The sequence below is a fragment of the Charadrius vociferus genome, unplaced genomic scaffold, assembly GCF_000708025.1.
Source record: "Charadrius vociferus isolate BGI_N301 unplaced genomic scaffold, ASM70802v2 scaffold190, whole genome shotgun sequence".
Lineage (NCBI taxonomy): Eukaryota > Metazoa > Chordata > Aves > Charadriiformes > Charadriidae > Charadrius > Charadrius vociferus.
The window spans coordinates 736,908-757,752 of NW_009646608.1; the positions used below are offsets into that span (position 1 = coordinate 736,908).

Sequence of the window (20,845 nt, forward strand, 5' to 3'; positions counted from 1 at the left end):
ACATATTTGAGCTCTGAATAAAATTTTTGTGTCTTTGAGCAGCTTTAAAGATTTTCCTTGTATATTTAAGAATAATAAATCATCAGATGCTTTAAAATTCAGTTTGAATGTTTTCCATTTTTTTGAATGGATAACAAATAAATAATCAATGCAGCTCTATTAGCAGTATGTTTCCAAGCTTAAAGCTATCCAAACCAATTTTAGAATTAGTGTCCTGGAGAAAAAACAGATACACAGCAAGAAGAATCCAAATGACTGTGATAAGGCAATATTATATAATTGGAATTCCAACTAATTTGATAAAAGTTATATTCCATTGAGGTTTTTCTGCATAGATGAAATCCAAGGGAGAACCAGAGGTCTCAGCAAGAGCTAAGAGGAAAGAAACTAACTATTCCTTACTGTCCTAAAATGGGAAAACGCAGGAGAGATTTCATTTGATCTCTCTCAAACAAGTAAAAGCTTTAAAGAATAGCTTGATAAAAACCCACAGAGGCTGGAAGTCTAAGGCTCACTGCACTTTTGCATCAGAACACACCAACACGATGATCACAGGACCTATTTTTCAGAGAGGATTCAGGCTCAAAGGATAGCATCTCAACATTTACTCACTGCTGTGGGCTTGTATTTTGAGATACTTTCTACAAGTTGCTTGTACGTGGTGAGTTGCACGGTCCTTTTTATATAAAAGCACTCTTTAATTGCGTTCATCATCAGAATTCTCTTTGCACTGGCTCATATACCATCAATTTCTAATTTAATTTAATATCGAAGATGTATGATTTCTTCAAAAAAGAACATGTATTTATACTAAATTTATTTTTTGTACTAACTCCAGTATGAGACGGTAAATGAAAGCCTGTGTAATTACGTTTTTGTGCCTAAGCTGGAATGTTTAAGGTCAAAATTTACCAGTTTATAGTATTTTTTAAAACATGCATATTACAAACTCTGACATAAATATAATTGTGTTACAGAATACCTCAACCCATTTTTCTGTCCTCTATTTGATGGTGAAAACATTCAGATTCCATAGTTGTTAACACAAAATGTTACAGGACTTCTTTGGAGAGTGAAGAAAAAAAATGGTTAAAAAGGAAGCGTACAAGTAGAAAGAGCCATCATCTTAAAGCAAATGCAGAAAAAATAACTGATTGAATCCTCTTTTGTTCAAGTCGTCTATAGATTTTCTGCATTCAGTACTACTTAAGACAGATGAATAACTGAAGAGTTATTCTGCTTGGACTCAAGATATATTAATCGGATTTTCTTTGCACAGGATGACATTCAGTTACTGAAGGAGCTGAAAGTTAATCACTATCTATTCTCTATCTCATGGCCTCGGATTATGCCCACTGGCATCAAAAGTAAGCATAGCAATTTCACCATATTCTTACCAGTACTGGTAGGCAAGTAATTTTACTCCTGAGTATACCAGAGTTGTTTAACATTACTGTTAAATAGATTTCTTTTACTTTGTGTGCAGAACAGAGTTGAACAATTACACATTCACTACAGTACACCCATCACTGAAATGTAAAATTCCTTGGTTAAATTTTTTTTATTTCTATTCTTCCAGTTATTTGAAAAGCAGTCCAGTTAATTTCTTGTCTGTGTGTTTCATCAGCAGAGCAATTGAATGAGAAGGGAATACAGTTCTACAATGATACAATTAATAGTCTTCTGGAAAACAATATTATCCCTATTGTGAGCCTCTACCACTGGGATCTTCCACAGGTTAGACAATATTTAAATCAGTGAAATATTTAATATAAACACTTCTGGCAGGAAATTTATTTCTAAGTTTAAGGACTATGTGTACTTTAGAAAAATGTTTTTTTAAGTTTTGAAAAATCTCCTCTGAGCTACAGAAATACAGCTAAAAGTCTTTGTTAATAGGCAGCTGAATGTAAAATAACATTGTTGACATTCTTGAAATTCTTATTTACAAAGGTTCTCCAAGAAAAGTACGGTGGCTGGCAAAATATAAGCATGATAAATTATTTTAATGATTATGCAAATCTATGTTTTGAGAAGTTTGGCGATCGTGTGAAACACTGGATTACTTTTAGCAATCCTTGGGTAAGTTATCGACACTTTCCTTCCAATCACTCCCACTACATAGTTCTGTTCCCAAAATTCTGTGAAAGTAACACTACAGGAAAGTAGGTTAAAAACTGGAGAGGGAGAGACTTGTGTCATTAATCTTTGTGCCCCAAAATCTCAGTGGTCAGATTCTGCACAAGGGCAGAGTTTCAAGACATGAAATTCCAGTGAAGTTTTGAAAAACATCAGCTGGAGAGATGCACAAAACTCAGGAAGGCAGTTATAACTTGCCTGATGTGCACTTCACCAGGGAACAGCAAGCTGGCGAGTCAGCCCACTAACGCTAGTCACCAACACATTGTTTCCAACAAGTCACAGCATATTGTCAACCAAGCGGTGGGGCAGTAGATGGGAGCCAAGGGGAGGGGAAGGAAAAAGGGGACTGGAGAGGATAGAGCAAGTGAGAGAGAGATGGATCGCGTGGAAGAGCACAGAAGCAAAGTCCATAGCACAGTAGCAAATTCATTAGCTCTGCTGTTCAAAGAATAACTAATTCTATGTATTTGTAGGCAGTTGCTGAAAAGGGCTATGAAACAGGAGAACATGCACCAGGACTGAAGCTCGGTGGATGTGGAGCATACAAAGCAGCACACCATATAATTAAAGTAAAACTAAAATCATCCTTCAAATTATGTGTAAATTAAGAATTAAATAAGAAAGAATAAGAAATTTATTAAATAAGAAAATATCCAGGCTACTCTAGAAACAAGGAGTAAAATCCTGACCTGTTGAAATGAACTTGAATTTTGTGAGTGACTTCAGTAATGCTAGCTCTCATAAAAATAAATTTTCACTTGCCTGAATAAACTAGGCAAAGACATCCAAAAACTGGAGACACTGGACAAAACGCTATACTGAATGCTGTGTATTACCTTCAGGGAGACCTCCTGGAATTTACAGAAGGAATCTTGCATAAATGCTTTTTTGACACCTTATATGAAAGGAAAGTTTCTGCAATATACATTAAAAATTATATTTTCAGGCACACCTTAGTGCAAAAACTACTCTTGATCTTCACTAGCTTTCTATACTGACTATGGCGTATCAGATTAAAATATGCGTATGATTATTATTTTATTTTTTTTTTAACTTACAGACTCATGCAAAGGTATGGCACTCTTACAATAACACATGGCGTAGTGAGCAGCAAGGTAATAAGGATTCATTCTCTAATTATGCTTCTGTTTATATTCAGGACTTAAAGATTATGCATAAACTGCAGAATTGTCCCTTTATGTTTTAAGGTATGGTTGGAATTTCCCTAACTAGTGGCTGGGGTGAACCTGTTGATCCACATAGCCAAACAGATAGAGACGCTGCTGAAAGATATATACAGTTTCATTTGGGATGGTTTGCAAATCCAATTTACAGAGGAGACTATCCAGAAGTTATGAAGAATTATGTAGGTAAGCGCCAGTAACCGACTATAACATGAATAAATTACACACTTACAGCATATTACAACAGAATAGCCCCTGACCAATCTGTAGTTTAGTCAAGTATGAGGACAGAGGCGAGACAAGGCTAAGGAACAAATAGCCCATGGGCTAGACACAGCTCCTGAGCAGTTTCAGGACATACCAGAACAAAAAAGTTCTAGAGCTGCTGTTGAACCCAACAGTCGCACACCTGAGTGTTCCAAACTGGAAAGGAAGCCACTACCTCACTTTTCAGTCATAGTCCATTTTTAGCAGCCTAACCAAGACACAGAGTTGTTAAATATTTTTCTGGATCTTCCACCTAAGGACAAAGAAACAGCAGTTTTTCATCACTAAAGTTTGCATGACTACAAGGTTCCACTATCTTTGTTTCACAGAATGAAGCAGATAGGCAATGCACCCAGCAGCAAAGCACTTCTGGTCTTGTCACGTTATGTTTCCAAGCGTTTTGTTGACATTTATCACGGTCTTCAGGAAAATAAAACAAACAACACTTTAATTCGCTGTCTTCTCCGTATATTGTACCCATCTTACTTACTTCCCCAAACCAAAAGGATGAAAGATTATTTCATCTTAAAAAAGCAATCAAACTGAACTGTCCTTTACACTAACACTGAGTTCAGGAAAACCGTATCTATTGCTGGTGAGGCAAAGAAAACAAATTTCTGTGCTCCTTCGAAGTATGTTTCCTATAATTATTTTGATAGGTAGGAAGAGTGCCCAGCAGGGCCTGGGGACATCGAGATTACCAACTTTCTCAGTGCAAGAGAAAACCTATATTAAAGGCACATCGGATTTCCTGGGAATAGGTCATTTTACTACTCGTTATGTTCTACAGAAGAGCTTTCCCTTTCTACAAGTATCCAGTTACCACACTGACCGTGATTTGGCTGAACTGGTGGACCCAAAATGGCCAGCTCCAGGACCTAAATGGTTATATTCTGTGCCTTGGGGATTCAGAAGATTACTCAACTTCATTAAGGTGATTACAGATTAATTCTTTAATAGAAAATGAACAAAACGTCTGGTTACATGCAGAAGCTGCAGGAGCTGCACTCACACTATTTTAGATTTTCAACATTTCCACCTATATGTTTGTTTTGTCATACTGGGAAGTTTCTTTGCCAAAAAAACTCCACTTTAATTTCAGTTCAGAAGTCCACAGAATTCAGTAATTTTAAGATAAAAACCATAGTTAACTCCTAGTTACACATATTTCTTACTAAAGGTAACTAAGCAAATCTAGAAAATTGCTTTCAATGCATTTTACTAGGAATCTCACATTCTGTCAAAATAAGATGATTTTGTTTATACGAACCAGTCTAAACATATCTTTGTCTGCAGACACAGTATGGGAACCCTCTCATTTATGTGACAGAGAATGGCGTTTCTGAAAAGGTACAGTGTACTCAACTGTGTGATGAATGGCGGATAGAGTATCTGAAAGGATATATTAATGAAATTCTGAAAGGTAACTTTAAAAACATCTTTTCAGTGCATGAGCTTTTTGAGCATTGTCACCTTCTGATTGTGTTTTACTCTTGTAAATTACATCATAGAAAAATATTCACAGATCAAGATGGACAGCAAACTAGATTACTAAATTTTCACAAAAATGACAACGTAGCCAAACGTACTGATGCTAATAAATACAATAACTTAAATGAGAGTTAATATCATAATAGATCATCAGTTTGAAAAGGAGAAAGGAGAAATTGCACCTAATTACCATTCTTACAGAGCTCTAATACCTCCAGGCTAAAGATAACATTTTCAAAGAATCTAAATTACTTTATACTTTGCCTTTTTTCTGTCCTCCTCTCCCCCTCCCCATCTGCTTCTGAGTAAAACAAAACACCTATAGAACCATATTTAAAGGACGACAAACATGGGCAACAAGTTTAACAGAATAACTTGCATTCTGTTTACAGCTCTAAATGATGGTGTTAACGTCAGAGGTTATACTGCCTGGTCACTGCTGGATAAATTTGAATGGAACAAAGGCTTCTCTGAAAGATTTGGATTTTATCACATTGATTTTAAAAACAAGAACAAACCACGATACCCAAAGGCATCCGTTGACTATTATAAGAAGATTATCAGTGCAAATGGATTCCCAAATGCAAGAGAGGTGATGGCAATTGCTAATTTTGTTCTTTTTTTTTTTTTTTTTTTTTTTTTTTTTTTTTTTTTTTTTTTTTTTTTTTTTTTTCCAATGGGCAGATATCACATTGAAATTCATTAAACAACTTCCATGAATATGGTACGTGAAATGACAGTTTGGTTCTGTAGATTAGGGCTGTGTTAAATACACAGGCCTCCAGAGACAGAGCAAATAGAAACAAGGCTCAGTTACTGTTTCTAAAGCATTTCACAAACTCTACTTAGACTTACTGAAGTGATCCAAAATTCTGAACTGTAAGTTACCCGTGCTCTGTCAGATTTCTAGGCAGAAAATTACACATACATAGTACCTTATTAGAAAATAATATGGAATATATTTTATGCTTTTTAAAATTTTATTTAACAATAAACTATAAGAAATATATTGCACTAAAAATCACAAAGATACAAAGAAACTTTTCAGAAAACGTGTTGACAGAATAAAATAGTTCCAAGTCAGTTGTAATGGACAAATGTTCAGGGACAGAGAAGAAGCTGCTGTGAATGAGACAGAATATTACAGTCTAATAGAACTGCTGCATGTCAACCTTCTCAGGTGGGAAATTGGTATCAGAAGGCCATGGACACTTGCTCTACCACACACCAACTCCTTGCTACAGGTATTGTATGTCTTCTGTTTTGTTTTATAAAAGCATATTATGTACCTTTCAGATTTTAAAGTTCTCTGTGAATACTACTATATTAGCAGGTCCTAAAAGGAATTTTCTCCCTGAAAGCACAACTGCTTTCAAATACAACAGCCTCTAAAGAAACATGTCTCTATTTACTCTCTCCAACTAAAACCACTGTAGCTAAACAGATCAACTTTGGATGTTAATGGAATACATAGATTGAAAAAGTCACTATTTAAAATGAAGCCTAGGGATGACAGTATTCTCTTTAACATAATAAAAGTGCTAAGCGCTGTTTCAAACGTATTAAAACCCGGACAAATCAAGACAACCATGCAGACAGAAAATATGCAAAATGTTTGACTTCTACATACAACAAGACCATTAAAAAAATGGGCTAAGTACTAGCCTAAGGTAGTGTCAAGCCACGTTTCTTCTCTTTCATGCTCCCAGTAACAAAGCTAACAGCAGCAAAACTTAGAGCGGTCGCTCAAGAATACATAATACAGCAGACTTTGCCTGCAATTTCCACGGTGCTGGGCTAATCCACCTCGCTTAAGACCTTCCCAATGTAATTCAGGACCTTTCATAATTCCTGAACTAGGAGAACAGCCTACCACAGTAGATTTCTGAAATTTTTAAGGAAGACGAAATAAGTATTAAAGTCTCATAGGAAGATGAGATAAATTCCACATAGTAGAGAACATCAAAGCAGTCATCCTCAGTTTAGTCTGCTTCGCCTCAACTGCTGAGTTATATGTTCTATGTGAATTAACTGTGTTTACTGAACTCTTTGAAGCTTATCTGTGGAGCAAAATTCTACAAAATAAAACCCATTTAATTTTTTTAAAGAGCTACAAAACAATCATAAAAAGGATAAAGTGCTTCCCAAGAATTTCTCTTCGACAATTTTCTTTTCTACCCTTCCCTTGGCGGGGGGTGAGGGAAGAGGCGGGGAATAAAAAATCAAAGGAACAGTAGGATGCTGCTAATGCACTGAAGCTAATTCATAGTAAGCACAATTTCTGCAGCCCTTTGAGAGCGCTGACATATCTTCAAAAGTTTATCTTAGAAAGAAAAAAAGGAGGGAAAACTGTCACGGATTTGCTCCAGCTTTTGTAGACATATGACATTTGTTTGGTTTGTTTGCTCTTTATGCCAATGTCAACTTTTAACAAAATTTTAGCCATAATATTCAAAAAATCCTTAATCTACGTTAACTCTAAGTTAAGAATTAGTATACTCCAGAAGATTTAAATTTCTTACATATTATTCATTTCTCAAATTTTAGATGCCCTGATTACTCACATGGAAAAGGTGACAGAGATTGTTCTTCCTACAGTTTTCACACTCTGCATACTCATCAGTATTGTCCTACTAATATTCTACCTTCGAAATCATAGATAAAATTGCATGCTTACACACATCTTCATTTTGCATAATAAATAAAATGCAACTGTTTTATTATATTGGTTAGAGTTTACCACAGATGCCTCTTATTATACCACTGTAAAGATAAAGAAATATTGCTTTACCTATCCACCAAGCACTTTTATAGGGTTTTTTTCCTACTTAATTCCCAAAACAATTTAATTTTTTTTTATCAAAATCACAAGTATAATCTTTTCCTGCATTACTTTCTACCAATTTTAACTAGCAGATTTTATGTTTCTTCTTATTTTGGAAACTACTATATTTTTTGTTCACCAGAAAAAAAGGCTAGCTAAGATTAAAGTGATTCAAGTCTTGCCTGTACAAATTGCAAGTGATTAAAAGCGGTTTGCAAAGTCTGATTTCAGTCTGATCATGAACAGACTTTTAATTAGCATAGAACTGCTATTTGAAAGAGAGACAGATACACAATTTTAAGATAGAAAAGGATTTAAATATTCCAAGAGCACTGCTTAAACATTAACTTATTATTCATGTCTAAAAGTTAGGATAATATATGCCTTACTATTTAGGTGTGGAGAAGAATTATTTGAAGTGATTAATCAGAGATGACAACTACTGAGTCAGATTTAAAGCAAGGACTCTTATCGCTCCAGTTTTGTTTACAGGGAACTAGGTTACCTCTTACAACTGTACAATATATTACACACAGAAATGTGCATTATAAGTAAACCAAGCACTTTCAGAATGTAATATTCCACCTCAAATTCACTCCTACTGCAGGTAGGAACAAGTTAAGTACATGATTATAAAAAATTGGTTCCAGAAGAACATATAGGCTATATTTGGCCTTCTGTTGTGCTTGAAATCATTCCTCTAAAGCAAAGCAACAAACAAGTTTCCTATTCAGCTTGCACTGTGTTTTCAACATTGCATGTGCATATACTGAATGCAGAGTAGCAGTACAGAAGTCCAAAAAAGGAGACCTTGTGCTTAGCTTCTCTTCAAAGGCTATTAAACTGAGAGTTATTAAGATGTAATGTTAGGAAAGGGGTAAGAATTAAGATTTACTGAGGAGAAACCAGAAATGATAGAAGTGTATAGTTTCTAAAAAGCATGAATATTGGGGTTTTCCTTATTCTTACTTATCAATAGTCAATAGTGTCTTTTATGCAAAACTTTTCTGTCTCAAATTATTTAATCAGCATATACTACACTACGTAATTGTTTAAAATTACACTACCAAAACATTACATATCCTATCTAATCAACGTAAGAACATACACAACTGTCATCCCAATATATTTAAATGATGATGCCCAGCCAATCATACTGAACTTTTTTTTTTTCTCTAACAAATTATGCAAAAGTATACAAGACAACACTGTTAAAATAATTAACTTTGCATTGAGGGGAAAAAATGAATTTGAAGAGGAGAGAAGTATATCCAAGAATACTCCAAAATATAAATACAGGGACAAAGAAAATCAAACTATAAGAAGTTCACAGTAGCCTGGATGAAGAGCTTTCCAAATATATCTGGATCTCGCGATGTCACTTGACACCAGGAAAACATGACAGTATTGCTTGTTTTGTTGGGTTAAGATAATTCACACTTTGAACAGTGTCTGATTGCATTCTTAATGAATAAAAATAGAATATAAAACCCCACAGTGCAGAACTTTATTGAATGGTTGTAAATATACGAACAAAAATATCTACTATATTTTCAAAATAATTATACTGTACATTCATAATTGCACAACATTTATAAAAAAAACTATGTACAGATGAATTATGGCTGCGTATGTCACTTCAAGTGCACTAAAGCAAGCAACTCAGTAAGATGTACTGTTCTTCAAATGCCAGAGTGTTTCTAAATATACTGTTGAGACAGATTAATACTGAACTTTGCCCTTTACTGTACCTTTCAAGCGCCTGCCTGTAGAGTAACATGCATTTATGTGAAATGCACCTGACTGCACTTAGCCATTGCAATGAAATACATTCTTTCTTCACTGCTCCCATTAACCGTGGAATCGGAAAAGAGACCTGCATAGACAAAAGAAAAAAGATGTGATTACCCACTATTCTTAGAAAGAGAAATTGTAGCGATTAGTTCGTGGAGCAGCTTCAAGAGGTGGTTTCAAAACTTTGGTTTTACTGAAATTCATGACAAAAAAATTGAGAATGACAGGAAAGCTTGACCAAAGCATTAACACATATCAAACCTCACCCCAAAAAGGCAAACTATTTCTATAGCAGTCTGTGTGCTTAATTCTTCCCCATTCTCATGCTTTTTCACGTGTTCTACATTTGATTGCAGCAAGACATGTCCTCTCTCCTTAGCACCTGCTTGCCTCTTTGACTACAGGCCAGCATTTTAACAGGTAAATCTCTCTTCAAACCCATTCTCAGATACACTGGTAAAGATTTTAGAAATAAGTTATAAGATATTGCATAAAATATTTAACAATCATATCATATTTGGAACTATTCTGTCGTTTTAACTCTAAAAACGTAACTCAGCTAAGGTGAGAAGGTCACCACTTTGGAAAAATCTTTTACATTCTATAAACACTATCTCATCTTTTCATTAAAATACAAAACATCATTTCACTTTTGCTGAAGATGCAAGTAAGAAAAAGTTCAGATCCCCTGAACCCAGTATGAAAACTGAATTTGAAATGTGTACTTTCGTTATTTCATTTCACTACAAATATTCCCTACCTGTATTGTTTGATGTCATATGTTCAACTGGAGGATTAGTACTAACTTGCCATGTTGTTTTAACCTCCTTCTGTCCATGCCCACTACTTATGTCCACCTTCCATATTTCTGGGTGATCACTGATAGAATAATCAAGAAATATCAAAATTCAGTCAGGTATTGAGTCACATCTGAATGTTAATGCTGCAAAGACTAAAGTTTCTCTCACTTTTGATAGAACTTCTTGACAGCTGCTGGTCTGATCGGCAGTTGAAACACGTGCTTCTCATTTAGAGGGTTTTCCTTATAATACTTCATGCAAATTCTACAACAGAAATCAACTAGTTACTAACTTTCTTTGGAGAAATGCTTGCACAACACTGCATAAACCTCATGCAAAATTAACTATACTCTCAGATTTTATGATTTCCTTTGTTTTTCAATTTTAGCCACAAAGCAAAATTTAACAGCTACTTCTGCAGCCTCAATCATCAACATTAAGGAGGGTTGCTTTTCTTTTTTTTTTTTTTTTTTTGAAGTTTCTTTATAATTGTCGAAGAGAATCTATTTGTTCTTGTTACTTAAAGAGCAAGAAGTAAAAATGAAATACTTACTGTGTCAAAGGGAAGAGGTTCTCATGTTTAAAGTGAAGTAAGACTGTACAGCTGACCATTATTTCCAGCATATGGTGAAGCTTTTGAACACGATGAACTTGTTCTTGTAGATCTACTGATGTAGAAATGAAGTAATCCTGGAACAGCAAACAGCTCCCACTCTTAACTGGACACTCAATTTCTACAGGCACACAACACACTCTCAGTATACTAAAATAATTTTCCTGCTTCTTTTGAGAAGCCAAAATTTTAAGAATGACCCGGTAGAGTCAGAACAAAGTTCCATGCTATCAAAGTTCACTGTCCTGCTTCACAATGACCCATATCAGATAACTAGGAAATAATATATGAATAAGAAAACATATAATGACATTTCTGCAGTACATTGTTCCATCCTCATGATTTGCAATTCAGTTTCTCAGCTTATAGGAGTGATATGACTTGCTACCCACCATCAGCTTAGCGTTCTCTAATTTATACTGCTTTCAGAGGAAAAAATAAAATAAAAAAAAATAAAGCATCTTACCAAGTAGGTTAATGTTGCAAGTTCCTGGCCTTTAAACGAACAGGGGGAAAAAAAAAATTATTAAAAATTGCTATGTAGTGTCAGATGAAATATAAGCATCATTCAAGTAATCAAACAGGGAGTTCTACCAAAGAAAACTGCAAAGTCACTAAGACTGCAATGTTATTTATTGACATGATTACTCATTCAAAATAAGAAAAAAATTTGTAAAGTCTGATGGAAGAGGCATTATTTTATTTACCAGCAAGGCTGCACAATGAAGAAGCCTACCATATACTTTGAGACAACCACCCTCATTGGGACTTACAGATTTACAAATAGTGAAAATAAAAAAGCAAATAAAACAAAGAATGAAAACAGGACCACAAAGCAAGAAAAGAAATGAAGAGATGAATGAAAAGGAAGTGGGTAACAACAATGGCAAAACACAAATGCCTCCCACAAATTAAAAAAAAAAAAAAAGCTACAATACTCAAAACAAAACCACAATGTTTTCAAGGAAACATGTACTTTACAAAAATCTTTCCACCCTAGCTTTTTTTCCCCGGTATAATATATATGTAAGAATAATCAAAAAACTCTTTCTAAATACTACAGACTGTACACACACAGTTATTACATATAAATACCCTTGCCCAATTTCCTTTTAACCCATGTAGACCATAAAGGAGTATGAGGGTCTTATTTTTTCACCTACAGCAAACAGATAAGAAAACAAAACAGTCCACAACTATATAAATTTGGTATTTATTTTACTTGAAGTTCAACCTGAAGGTTTTTTCAAATTGAAAAAGAAACACAATTGTCCAAACTATAGTTATTTTGAAACAAAAGCATTTTTTACATTTTGAAACCACATACAACTGAACAGTACAGTTACTAAGGAGGCCGGAAACAGCACTTCAGCAGATGGGAGCAGAAGCGAGATTAAGGTTACCAAAAACTTATTTCCTGCATTGAATACCTTTTCTCTTGAATTTCTAATCGTGTTAACAGATGCCAGGCTTACCTATGAAAAAACTGACATAATCCTTCTTCATCTTATCCAAACCAATCTCCAAAAGCATTTGAATTGGAGTGATGCCACTGAGGGAAACGACCTCTATCTTTCCATGATAAGACTGTTTAATCAATTTACTTAGCAAACTGCTACTCCCTTGATGAATCTAAAAATCAGAAAAGTTTTCTTGTGATGTAACTGTGTACAAAACACCATAAACATTGTTTAGAAGTACAGCACCATGAAAACAGAGGCAAACTGTGATATGTGAAAGTAATTTAAAAATAATACAACAAAGACATGAGGGGCAGTTAAGTGACAAGAGCTCAAACAACTCAAAATTTTAACATTTATTGCGAAATACAAATACATACCCATGGCTGTATCTCACCATGTTCCAGGGATTTTATGATCAGTGTGAAACACACTATCAACTCCTGATAGGAACTGACACCTTAAGAAAAAAAGATGCAATATTTTATTTGTCAATCCAGGCTCTCTCTGCAGCTGTTAAATCAACATGTATTTGCAAGCACAAAACCCATTTAAAGAATGATAACTGAAATGACAGATGGCAGTGCTTTTTGTTAAGTTTGTCGTATCATGACTTTAAAAAGGGTTACTCTAAAGAAACTGATCAGGAGAGATCACCAAGCTGCACACGACTGTTAGAGAACAACACATAGCAGAAGCAGATTGTCATACAACGCAGTTTGGCTACATTCTCTCTACATACATTGCAGCTCAACATGTTTCACAAATTTAACTCAACAGCATCTATCTAGAATATGAACTATTAGCATCTATTTATCCAAGAAACAAGCCTCCACACATTGTGCAGCTGACACGGCCCTTACGCAGGACACAGTGCAGTCATCACAGTACATTTCAGCTATCTAGTTTCAATTCAAACACAACAGTGGTTGCACTAATAGAAATGAAAGGGATTTAAAAGATACATACTTCATCCCTCAAACAGTATAGAGTTGTTATAATCTCTGGAACAGCTTAACAAAACTTAATAAGTAATTTGAAAAAAAAACAACACAATAAATAAATAAAAATGTATTTTACTGAAGGACTGTGACCGGTATTACAAGAAAAATAAATTATATGTGCAGCTTTATCAACTTTAAAATTGTCCTTCAGATACAGAGGGACAAAAGTTTCACAAGTAAGTAGTTTTCAGTTTTAGGGCACATGAGTACTACTGTTTGGTACCTTTTACAATTAAATAAAATGATCTCCTGCTAGATGTTGCCCTACCTTTATACAATGTAAGAAAGTATATCACCTTACATACCTAAAATTAACTCTTTTAGAGAAAGCCTGTCGATAACAATTTTCTGAAGAGCTGCTCAGTCTTTAAAACTCAGAGAAATTTATATTCATTTCATTGAGAAAGCAATACAGTATAGCAAATATAGAGAACAGAAGAATTAAAAGAAAATAGATGGGGAAAAAAAATAACAACACAATACACTTACTTCTCATTTTGCACCATAATTGCTCCGCAAAATCCAGGTCTCCTCGCTCACTGAAGATTGATTTTATTGAACTGTCCACTGCAGCAGTGTCAGATTTGATTTTCTGAAAGAGTTTGTCTTAAGTAAAAAAGGATGCCTAAGATTCAAAGACCTTATGAATCCAAATTTTCTCCAGAGGTCAAAATAGGGCGCATCACTAATTTTTCCCCTTTTCCAGGGAAACTACCACATAGAAGCTACGAGTGCATAGTAATTTGGAAGCATATTTTTATTTAAAAGTGAGACTAATTATTTTCAGAGTTATCACACTAGATAATTGCTAGCTTTGGACCAGGAAGTGAAGCCTACCATGAAAAAGCTTTCTGACCATAGCCAAGTAGAGCTCAACCAGACTGTCTAGCAAAAACCAACTGTTTCACTCAGGACGGTCCATTTTGCCTTACACAATGCATGGAACGCTGGTAAATAGCAAGAATATAGTCCAGCAAGCATTAACTCAGAAGGCAACCTATGCTAAACTGAACTTAAATGATTAAATAACTGTATGCATACCTAGCAGTGCCCTAGGAGGTCAAATTTAATGTATGCGTAGGTTCGCAGAACAGAGAATTATTTTCCTGTTATCCTGATCCTGAACATCTCTGGTTTACCTGATACAGAAATCCTTATATTTTTAGCTTATCAACAAAATGCAACTTCCCTCTCAACAGGAAAAAGACCTAAATCTTTCCTTGTAGACTGAAAGGGAAAGAAAATCTTAATATAACTTAAAATCTTAAAAAAATCTTAATATAACTAAAGACATTTTTATAATTTGAATTTGTCCATTGCTTTAGAATATCATAAACCTCTAGATAAATAGGACAGATATCCAATTGATACCATTAAATTGGCCCCAAATCATTAAATTAAGCAAGAAAATTAATGATAGAATACAATGGCACAAAGGTCAGAGTTTCTGGAAGAAATTAGGACATCATGAGATTGATAGCATTAGGAGATGACAGACAATGGTTAAGACAAGGGAGTGCATTTGCAGTGGATATAATACAGTTCAATCTGCAAGCTTCTCATAGTGAAAAAGGGAGGGAAAGAAGCAAATCAAAATATTTCCACACCACTAAGTTATATAAAAAAAAAAAAAATATGTATAATGGACACTGGTAGACCATTTAGAATAAAAAAAAACCAAACCAAAAACAGAGAGGTTTTCTGAAGGTAAAAATTACAGTGGACTTTCTATTAGAGGATAGCTATGGAATTCCTAATTTTGCCTGTAAGGCTTTCTGCCATTATTTTACACAGCAGAAATGAAAGCAAGAGATCTGTCTTTCTTTACATCTTTATGTCTATGTATTTACATATATACATAAAAAAAAAAATACAAGACGTAGTCAAAATTTGAAATTACTACTGTTATAAGGGAAACAAGATAAGGCAATTGGTAGGAAATTGTATATACCTCTGTTTCGCTCTTGTTTTCAGACATACAAAATCTATCCAGCTTGTTCTTTAAATCTAGTAGAGAAGAAAAATAAATTTCACCACTATGAAATAAAAAAAATAAAAAAAAATCATCAAACCAATCATATAAATCCCTGGGCACATCAAAATTAACAAATACACTGACTGGACGGCTAATAGACAAAATTTACCCATTTAAAAATTGTTTTTACTGGGTAAGGATATAGCCTGAAAAGATAATAAAAAAATATTAAGAAATTATAAGCTATATGTTTTCCCCATATACATTTACTACATTCTGTTATCTAAATATTAACTTGTTAAGTTCCAGTGTGGAAGCAGTAAGGGGTAGCAGGTGGTCTAATAAGCATCTCTGGTTTTCTTCCACATGTATTTGTCAGAGAGGGTTTTTGTCTGTTTTATGTTTGTCCAAGTTCTATCTACATACTAAAAAAAATGTACAGTTGCATTTGAAAATCCCTTGGTGCATTCCGATATCTGATTCTCTTTTTAGATTTGTTTTCTAATATCTTAAAGTTCTGACAAGACACATATTGTTCACAACAGTTTTCAGAAGGAATCAGTAATTTTGGATGCTCCATTTTAAGATGTCATGAAAGTATTTTTTCCCACCACAAAAGGGATACTTAGTGAGTTCAGAAGTTCACGTGCATGTCAGATAACTTGAAAGAAACATGCAGAATGCTCTCAATTACTTTTTAAACACAACTGTGTCACTTTATAAAAAAAAGAATTATTACTTTTATACAAGATATTAGGGAAAAAAAAATGACAGATGTACTGACTAACCTATTTAACTGCTTTGTGCAGGTGGTTATAGCATAGAAATTAACATCTCTAATTCCAATACTTTAAAAATTGTTACGTGGAATTTCCTTTTATTTCTGTGAAATGTGACATCCCTCTCTCCCCATGTAAAAAGCAGCAATTACCAGTCAGAAATTCCTGGACCAGTTCAACAGCTGATTCAGATTCTAAGGGCTCAGGCCACTCGGTCACACCCGTCTTCAAACCTTCGGCCAAAGCCTAACGGCAGCATGAAAAATCAAAACAACACAAATCAGTTCTTGTTTGAGGTTCTGCATGTGTCATACTTCAAAATGGAATTAACTTCTCCAAGAATCATGCATCTCTCTCTGTACAGCTAACCATGACTTTAAAACCTTCGTGGTGTTCATGAGTTGTCCTCTTTGTGTTCAAGATTCCTAAAACTGAACTCAAAGTTTATTCCAAAATCAAAGCTTAAAGTTATCTTTGAAACGTCTGATAAAGTTTTAAATAAACACATAAAATCATCATTCCATGTAAATCTGAAATTGGGATTTCTCACTTTTACTTACAAGGAGAAACTGCAGTTCTCTATATAGCTGATATACAGGACTTCGGGGGTCCCCAGACTCCAGTGTAATATTCTGAAAGTTCCAGAAGTTTGTCAGTTTCAAACTTTAGAAATCAAGAGTCCTAAAATTATCATTAGTGAAATGCATATTAGAGTAATTTATAATCTAGATTATAAACACATCGTGTGGCTTATGTAAAGAATAATAAACACAAATGGCAAGAGTCAAACTCGTTTTCTATCCTTTACACTGCTCATGATTTAAGCCGTGAAAAGTGTGGATTTGTTTGCTTTTTCTTTCTTGACTTACCAGAGTGGCAGCTGAAATTAGTGGGGGTGTCTCCAGAATCTTATTTACAGTATTCCATGTAATATCAACATATATATTGCTTTCAGATTCCACAATTGTGTCCTCTATTGCAGCAGCTCTAATAAGTTCATACTGAGCAGATCCCTTTGTCATCACCTTAAATGAACAGATTAAAAAAAAAAATAAAAAACACTACCACAACACTGATTGTTTTGTACATGTGCAAGAGAATTGTAAAAGCATTTCACACACACAAAAAAGGCTAATATCAGACAATGCATTACAACATAGGGAGCTCAAATGTTACTTCAAAAGAGATTATTATACTATCGAGAAACTAAGATGAGTTTCTAAATAGAATCTATAAAGCTTCCCAAAACTAGTATCTTAAATCCAAAACCAGAGTTTTTAAACTTAAATTAGAGGCATGACAGACTGTAAAAACATACAATAGATGAATGATGCTTCATTTTATGTGCCATTTTGAGCTCTTCCAGATTTGCAAAACGGTTTTTATCAGCTGTAGGACCTAGGAAAGAAAAAAAAAAGTAAGAATCGATAAAACACTTAACAATCCAAATTTGGCACTTAAAATTAATTCTCAAATACTCCAAGTACAACTCGTGTTGTCCTTTAGAAAGCAGGCCGCCTTCGTGAATTTATCCTATTAATAATAAGAGCTGGTGTTAACATATAAATGTTTAGTAAGAGTCAGTGCTCATGTAAGGAAGGAGCTGAATGGGAGTAATTTCAATTTGCTAAATTACTACACCTGACTGAAGGTAGGCCTGCACAGATACTGTAGCATTAAGTATATTAAAGTTATTTCCCCCACATGTCATGGGTTAAAAACATCTTTTCTCTCTCACTCTCTTTTTTTTTCCCCATCTTGTATTTTAAAACAAGTACCAAGACAACATCACACAAAGGACAAAGACAGCATCACTACATCAATATTCCCATATTTTTAAGCCTTCTCCATTCAGTTTTATGAGGAAGCTTATAACCTTACCATCGCATGTAACCATATAAAAATTGATTCCTGTGATTTTGTTTCCAGCTTTGAGAGGCTCAGCTCCAAGCCAATAAGTATGTTCAGGATCAGAACCATCACACCTTATCCAGAGGGGTGGAAGCACAAACAGTTCACTTATCTCCAAGTGGGTCATGTTTGGATTTTGCACTATTGTATACAAGGAAATCAACTGCCTAGAGATATGAACGGGAAAAAAAAAAAAATAAGATGCCAGCAAGCATAGCTAAATCTACCTTACATAAAACTTAACCCCTATCTGCCATGCCTCATTAGCAGATAGCAAATCATTTTAGAAGAATGCCGTATTACAATCCTCTTTTTACACTTAGAACAACGAAGTCACAAAGGAAGAAGTAAGATTTCATAACTGAGAATATATTTAATATAATATTTTAATTTAGACTAAGGATTCTGAAATCATAACTGAATTTTACATTTTAAGCATGTTAAAAGGGTAAGTTAGTTAAGCAAACTAGTGACCATGTTTTGGTATCATGCCTTGGTATTTTAATAACAGCCAAAGACCCCAAACAGATATTTTTTTTTTTTAACAGAAACCTTACAAAAACAAGCATTGAAGTCTTAGTAAGCTTTCTTTGCTCGCCTACACTCAGTCTGTAACGGGACAGCTCACAAGTGCTTTTCTAGTACCTTGACTTTAGCTACTTTTTAGGAATACTTTTAGCCAGGGGAGCCAGGATGAAAAATGGTCACATCTCCTCACTAAACTAATGAGTAATTTAATTTTGGGGGGATTCAAAATAATACAGGTTCTGAATATTAGAAAGAGAGAGAAAAGTTGCAAAAAAAACCTCACATCAAAAGCGGAGGCAGACCTCTGATACTTACTTTGCTCTGCTGACAGAGAGAGCCACTGGTCCAGAACTCTGCTTTGGTAAAAGCTCAGAGGCATAAATAGCATCATCTGGTTTTGATTCTTCCATTGGGTCACTTTCTTCATTGTGTCTCTTTAAGAGAAACGCATAGGTAAGTCAAAAAATGCAAACAAATGTGAAAACATTTGATGGGAATTCAAAAGTCCAGATTACATTTTAGAAATTCACAAGTAACATACACACTTACTGCTTTCTGCAAAATATATATCATATTGTTTCCATTCCAAAATCTTTCAATGGGACTTTTGCAACTACCACCAATCAAACAGATCTCTACATCAGTCTGGAAAAAACCAAAAACAAAACCAAAACTTTTTAATTCACTACATATAAATGATGCATTTCAGCATTTTTTTAATAGCAGAAATTGCAAAATTAACTAATTCCACAAACTGTTTTCCAACCCTATTGCAACCATTCATGAATCCAAGGCTTTCATACTTCAGGAGAACACAGTTACTGCATGCCATGGCTGGAACCAAATCAACTATGAAAACCCAACAACTTTCAACTAACCAACATTGAAAATTTAATCTCCAACGGGTTGATTCTATGAGAAACTGAAGTTTGGTTCCATGAACAAAACTTCAGATAATCTGAGATATAAGGGATCATTGCTGTCAAGTAGGAACTGCAGTCACTAGATATCCTTGGGATGGAGAATACTCATTTAAAGTAAAATTAAGAATCAATCAATCACTTCTCTGAATTTCTCGTGAGAGCTCTAAACACAGTTTGGAGACATTAAATAACTCAAGCCTGTTCTTGAGAATGACGGAATATCAATCTTTACTTCGGCTTTTGCATGCATACAGAGAAGTATTGCTTGATCCTTCACATCTAGTCTGTTTTTCACATTACTGTACGTTTAAATAATAACCTGATTTTATTTCCAAACGATTATCCTACATATATAAATCCCAAGATTAATACAACTAAATAGCGCTAGAAATTCTCCAGCCACTCCTTTACTCCAAAAGCCCTTAGAAGCAATCGCTATTTCCACGCAGGTACCCCAGTGCCCCAAACCGGCACCCAGACGCAAACCGTGCCATGGCAAACTGATGAAAGCGGTACCTGAGGGCAGCAGCAGCTCCTTCCTCTCCCCCAGCAGCCGCCCACCTCCTGGGCTTCGCACCGCCCCCACCCCGGAACGCTCTCGCTTCATCTTTACAATTATTTTAAACAAATTAAGTGTTAATAAGCGCAAAACAATCAGGCGGGAGGCAGGGACGGGCAGGGGGGTGAAGGCGGGCGCCGGCTCGGAGGGCCGCGCTCTGGTACCGGGTCTCCTCCCCCGTCCTGAGGCGGAGGCGGAACTGAAGAGGCATCGCTGAGGTAAAATTTCCTTTTTACGTGATATCCCCCCACATATCTCTGCTGTTGATCAACGGCTGCGCTTTTTAAACATATAGACTCAGGTTACACAGCTGTATTTTCCCATATATTTACCTCAAAAAGACACGGATGTTCAGGGATGCTTTCCCTTCCTTCTTCATGTATTCTGAAAGGAAATAAAACGTTAAAGTATATAAAGTGAGATTTTTTTTTGTCCGCAATCCTCGTTAAACACTAAGCTTAACTGCATAAACTACAACAACGCGGGTGTCCCATCAGAGCCTCAGCGGCCTCCCCGCCCGGGTCCTCCCCGCCCCAGACAGCCTTCCCGCCCGAGCCGCCTCCCTCAGCGGAGCGGCCCCTCACGGCAGGG

The 20,845-nt window shown here is 35.1% G+C and overlaps 2 protein-coding genes across 2 annotated transcripts in view; one reads left to right on the forward strand and one right to left on the reverse strand.

Annotated features, from left to right (window-relative positions):
* LCTL (lactase-like) overlaps positions 1 to 7,747 on the forward strand; it is a 169,270-nt gene extending 161,523 nt beyond the window's left edge. The window contains exons 4-14 of the mRNA XM_009887325.1: positions 1,280 to 1,367; positions 1,628 to 1,737; positions 1,954 to 2,082; positions 2,616 to 2,711; positions 3,203 to 3,257; positions 3,351 to 3,512; positions 4,253 to 4,527; positions 4,890 to 5,016; positions 5,477 to 5,676; positions 6,265 to 6,328; positions 7,632 to 7,747. Of these exons, the coding sequence (XP_009885627.1) occupies positions 1,280 to 1,367; positions 1,628 to 1,737; positions 1,954 to 2,082; positions 2,616 to 2,711; positions 3,203 to 3,257; positions 3,351 to 3,512; positions 4,253 to 4,527; positions 4,890 to 5,016; positions 5,477 to 5,676; positions 6,265 to 6,328; positions 7,632 to 7,747 (1,422 nt within the window). The remainder of the gene's footprint in view (positions 1 to 1,279; positions 1,368 to 1,627; positions 1,738 to 1,953; positions 2,083 to 2,615; positions 2,712 to 3,202; positions 3,258 to 3,350; positions 3,513 to 4,252; positions 4,528 to 4,889; positions 5,017 to 5,476; positions 5,677 to 6,264; positions 6,329 to 7,631) is intronic.
* A 1,646-nt stretch (positions 7,748 to 9,393) lies between these two features.
* Positions 9,394 to 20,845, reverse strand: part of ZWILCH (zwilch kinetochore protein) — a 12,275-nt gene continuing 823 nt past the window's right edge. The window contains exons 2-18 of the mRNA XM_009887336.1: positions 20,587 to 20,638; positions 19,322 to 19,417; positions 19,088 to 19,206; positions 18,215 to 18,411; positions 17,652 to 17,731; positions 17,203 to 17,358; positions 16,894 to 16,965; positions 16,486 to 16,579; positions 15,531 to 15,586; positions 14,069 to 14,171; positions 12,956 to 13,035; positions 12,591 to 12,747; positions 11,582 to 11,610; positions 11,056 to 11,192; positions 10,671 to 10,766; positions 10,463 to 10,581; positions 9,394 to 9,784 (exon numbers count right to left, since the gene is read on the reverse strand). Coding sequence (XP_009885638.1) covers positions 9,693 to 9,784; positions 10,463 to 10,581; positions 10,671 to 10,766; positions 11,056 to 11,192; positions 11,582 to 11,610; positions 12,591 to 12,747; positions 12,956 to 13,035; positions 14,069 to 14,171; positions 15,531 to 15,586; positions 16,486 to 16,579; positions 16,894 to 16,965; positions 17,203 to 17,358; positions 17,652 to 17,731; positions 18,215 to 18,411; positions 19,088 to 19,206; positions 19,322 to 19,417; positions 20,587 to 20,638 — 1,735 coding nt within the window. The 3' untranslated portion in view covers positions 9,394 to 9,692. The remainder of the gene's footprint in view (positions 9,785 to 10,462; positions 10,582 to 10,670; positions 10,767 to 11,055; positions 11,193 to 11,581; positions 11,611 to 12,590; positions 12,748 to 12,955; positions 13,036 to 14,068; positions 14,172 to 15,530; positions 15,587 to 16,485; positions 16,580 to 16,893; positions 16,966 to 17,202; positions 17,359 to 17,651; positions 17,732 to 18,214; positions 18,412 to 19,087; positions 19,207 to 19,321; positions 19,418 to 20,586; positions 20,639 to 20,845) is intronic.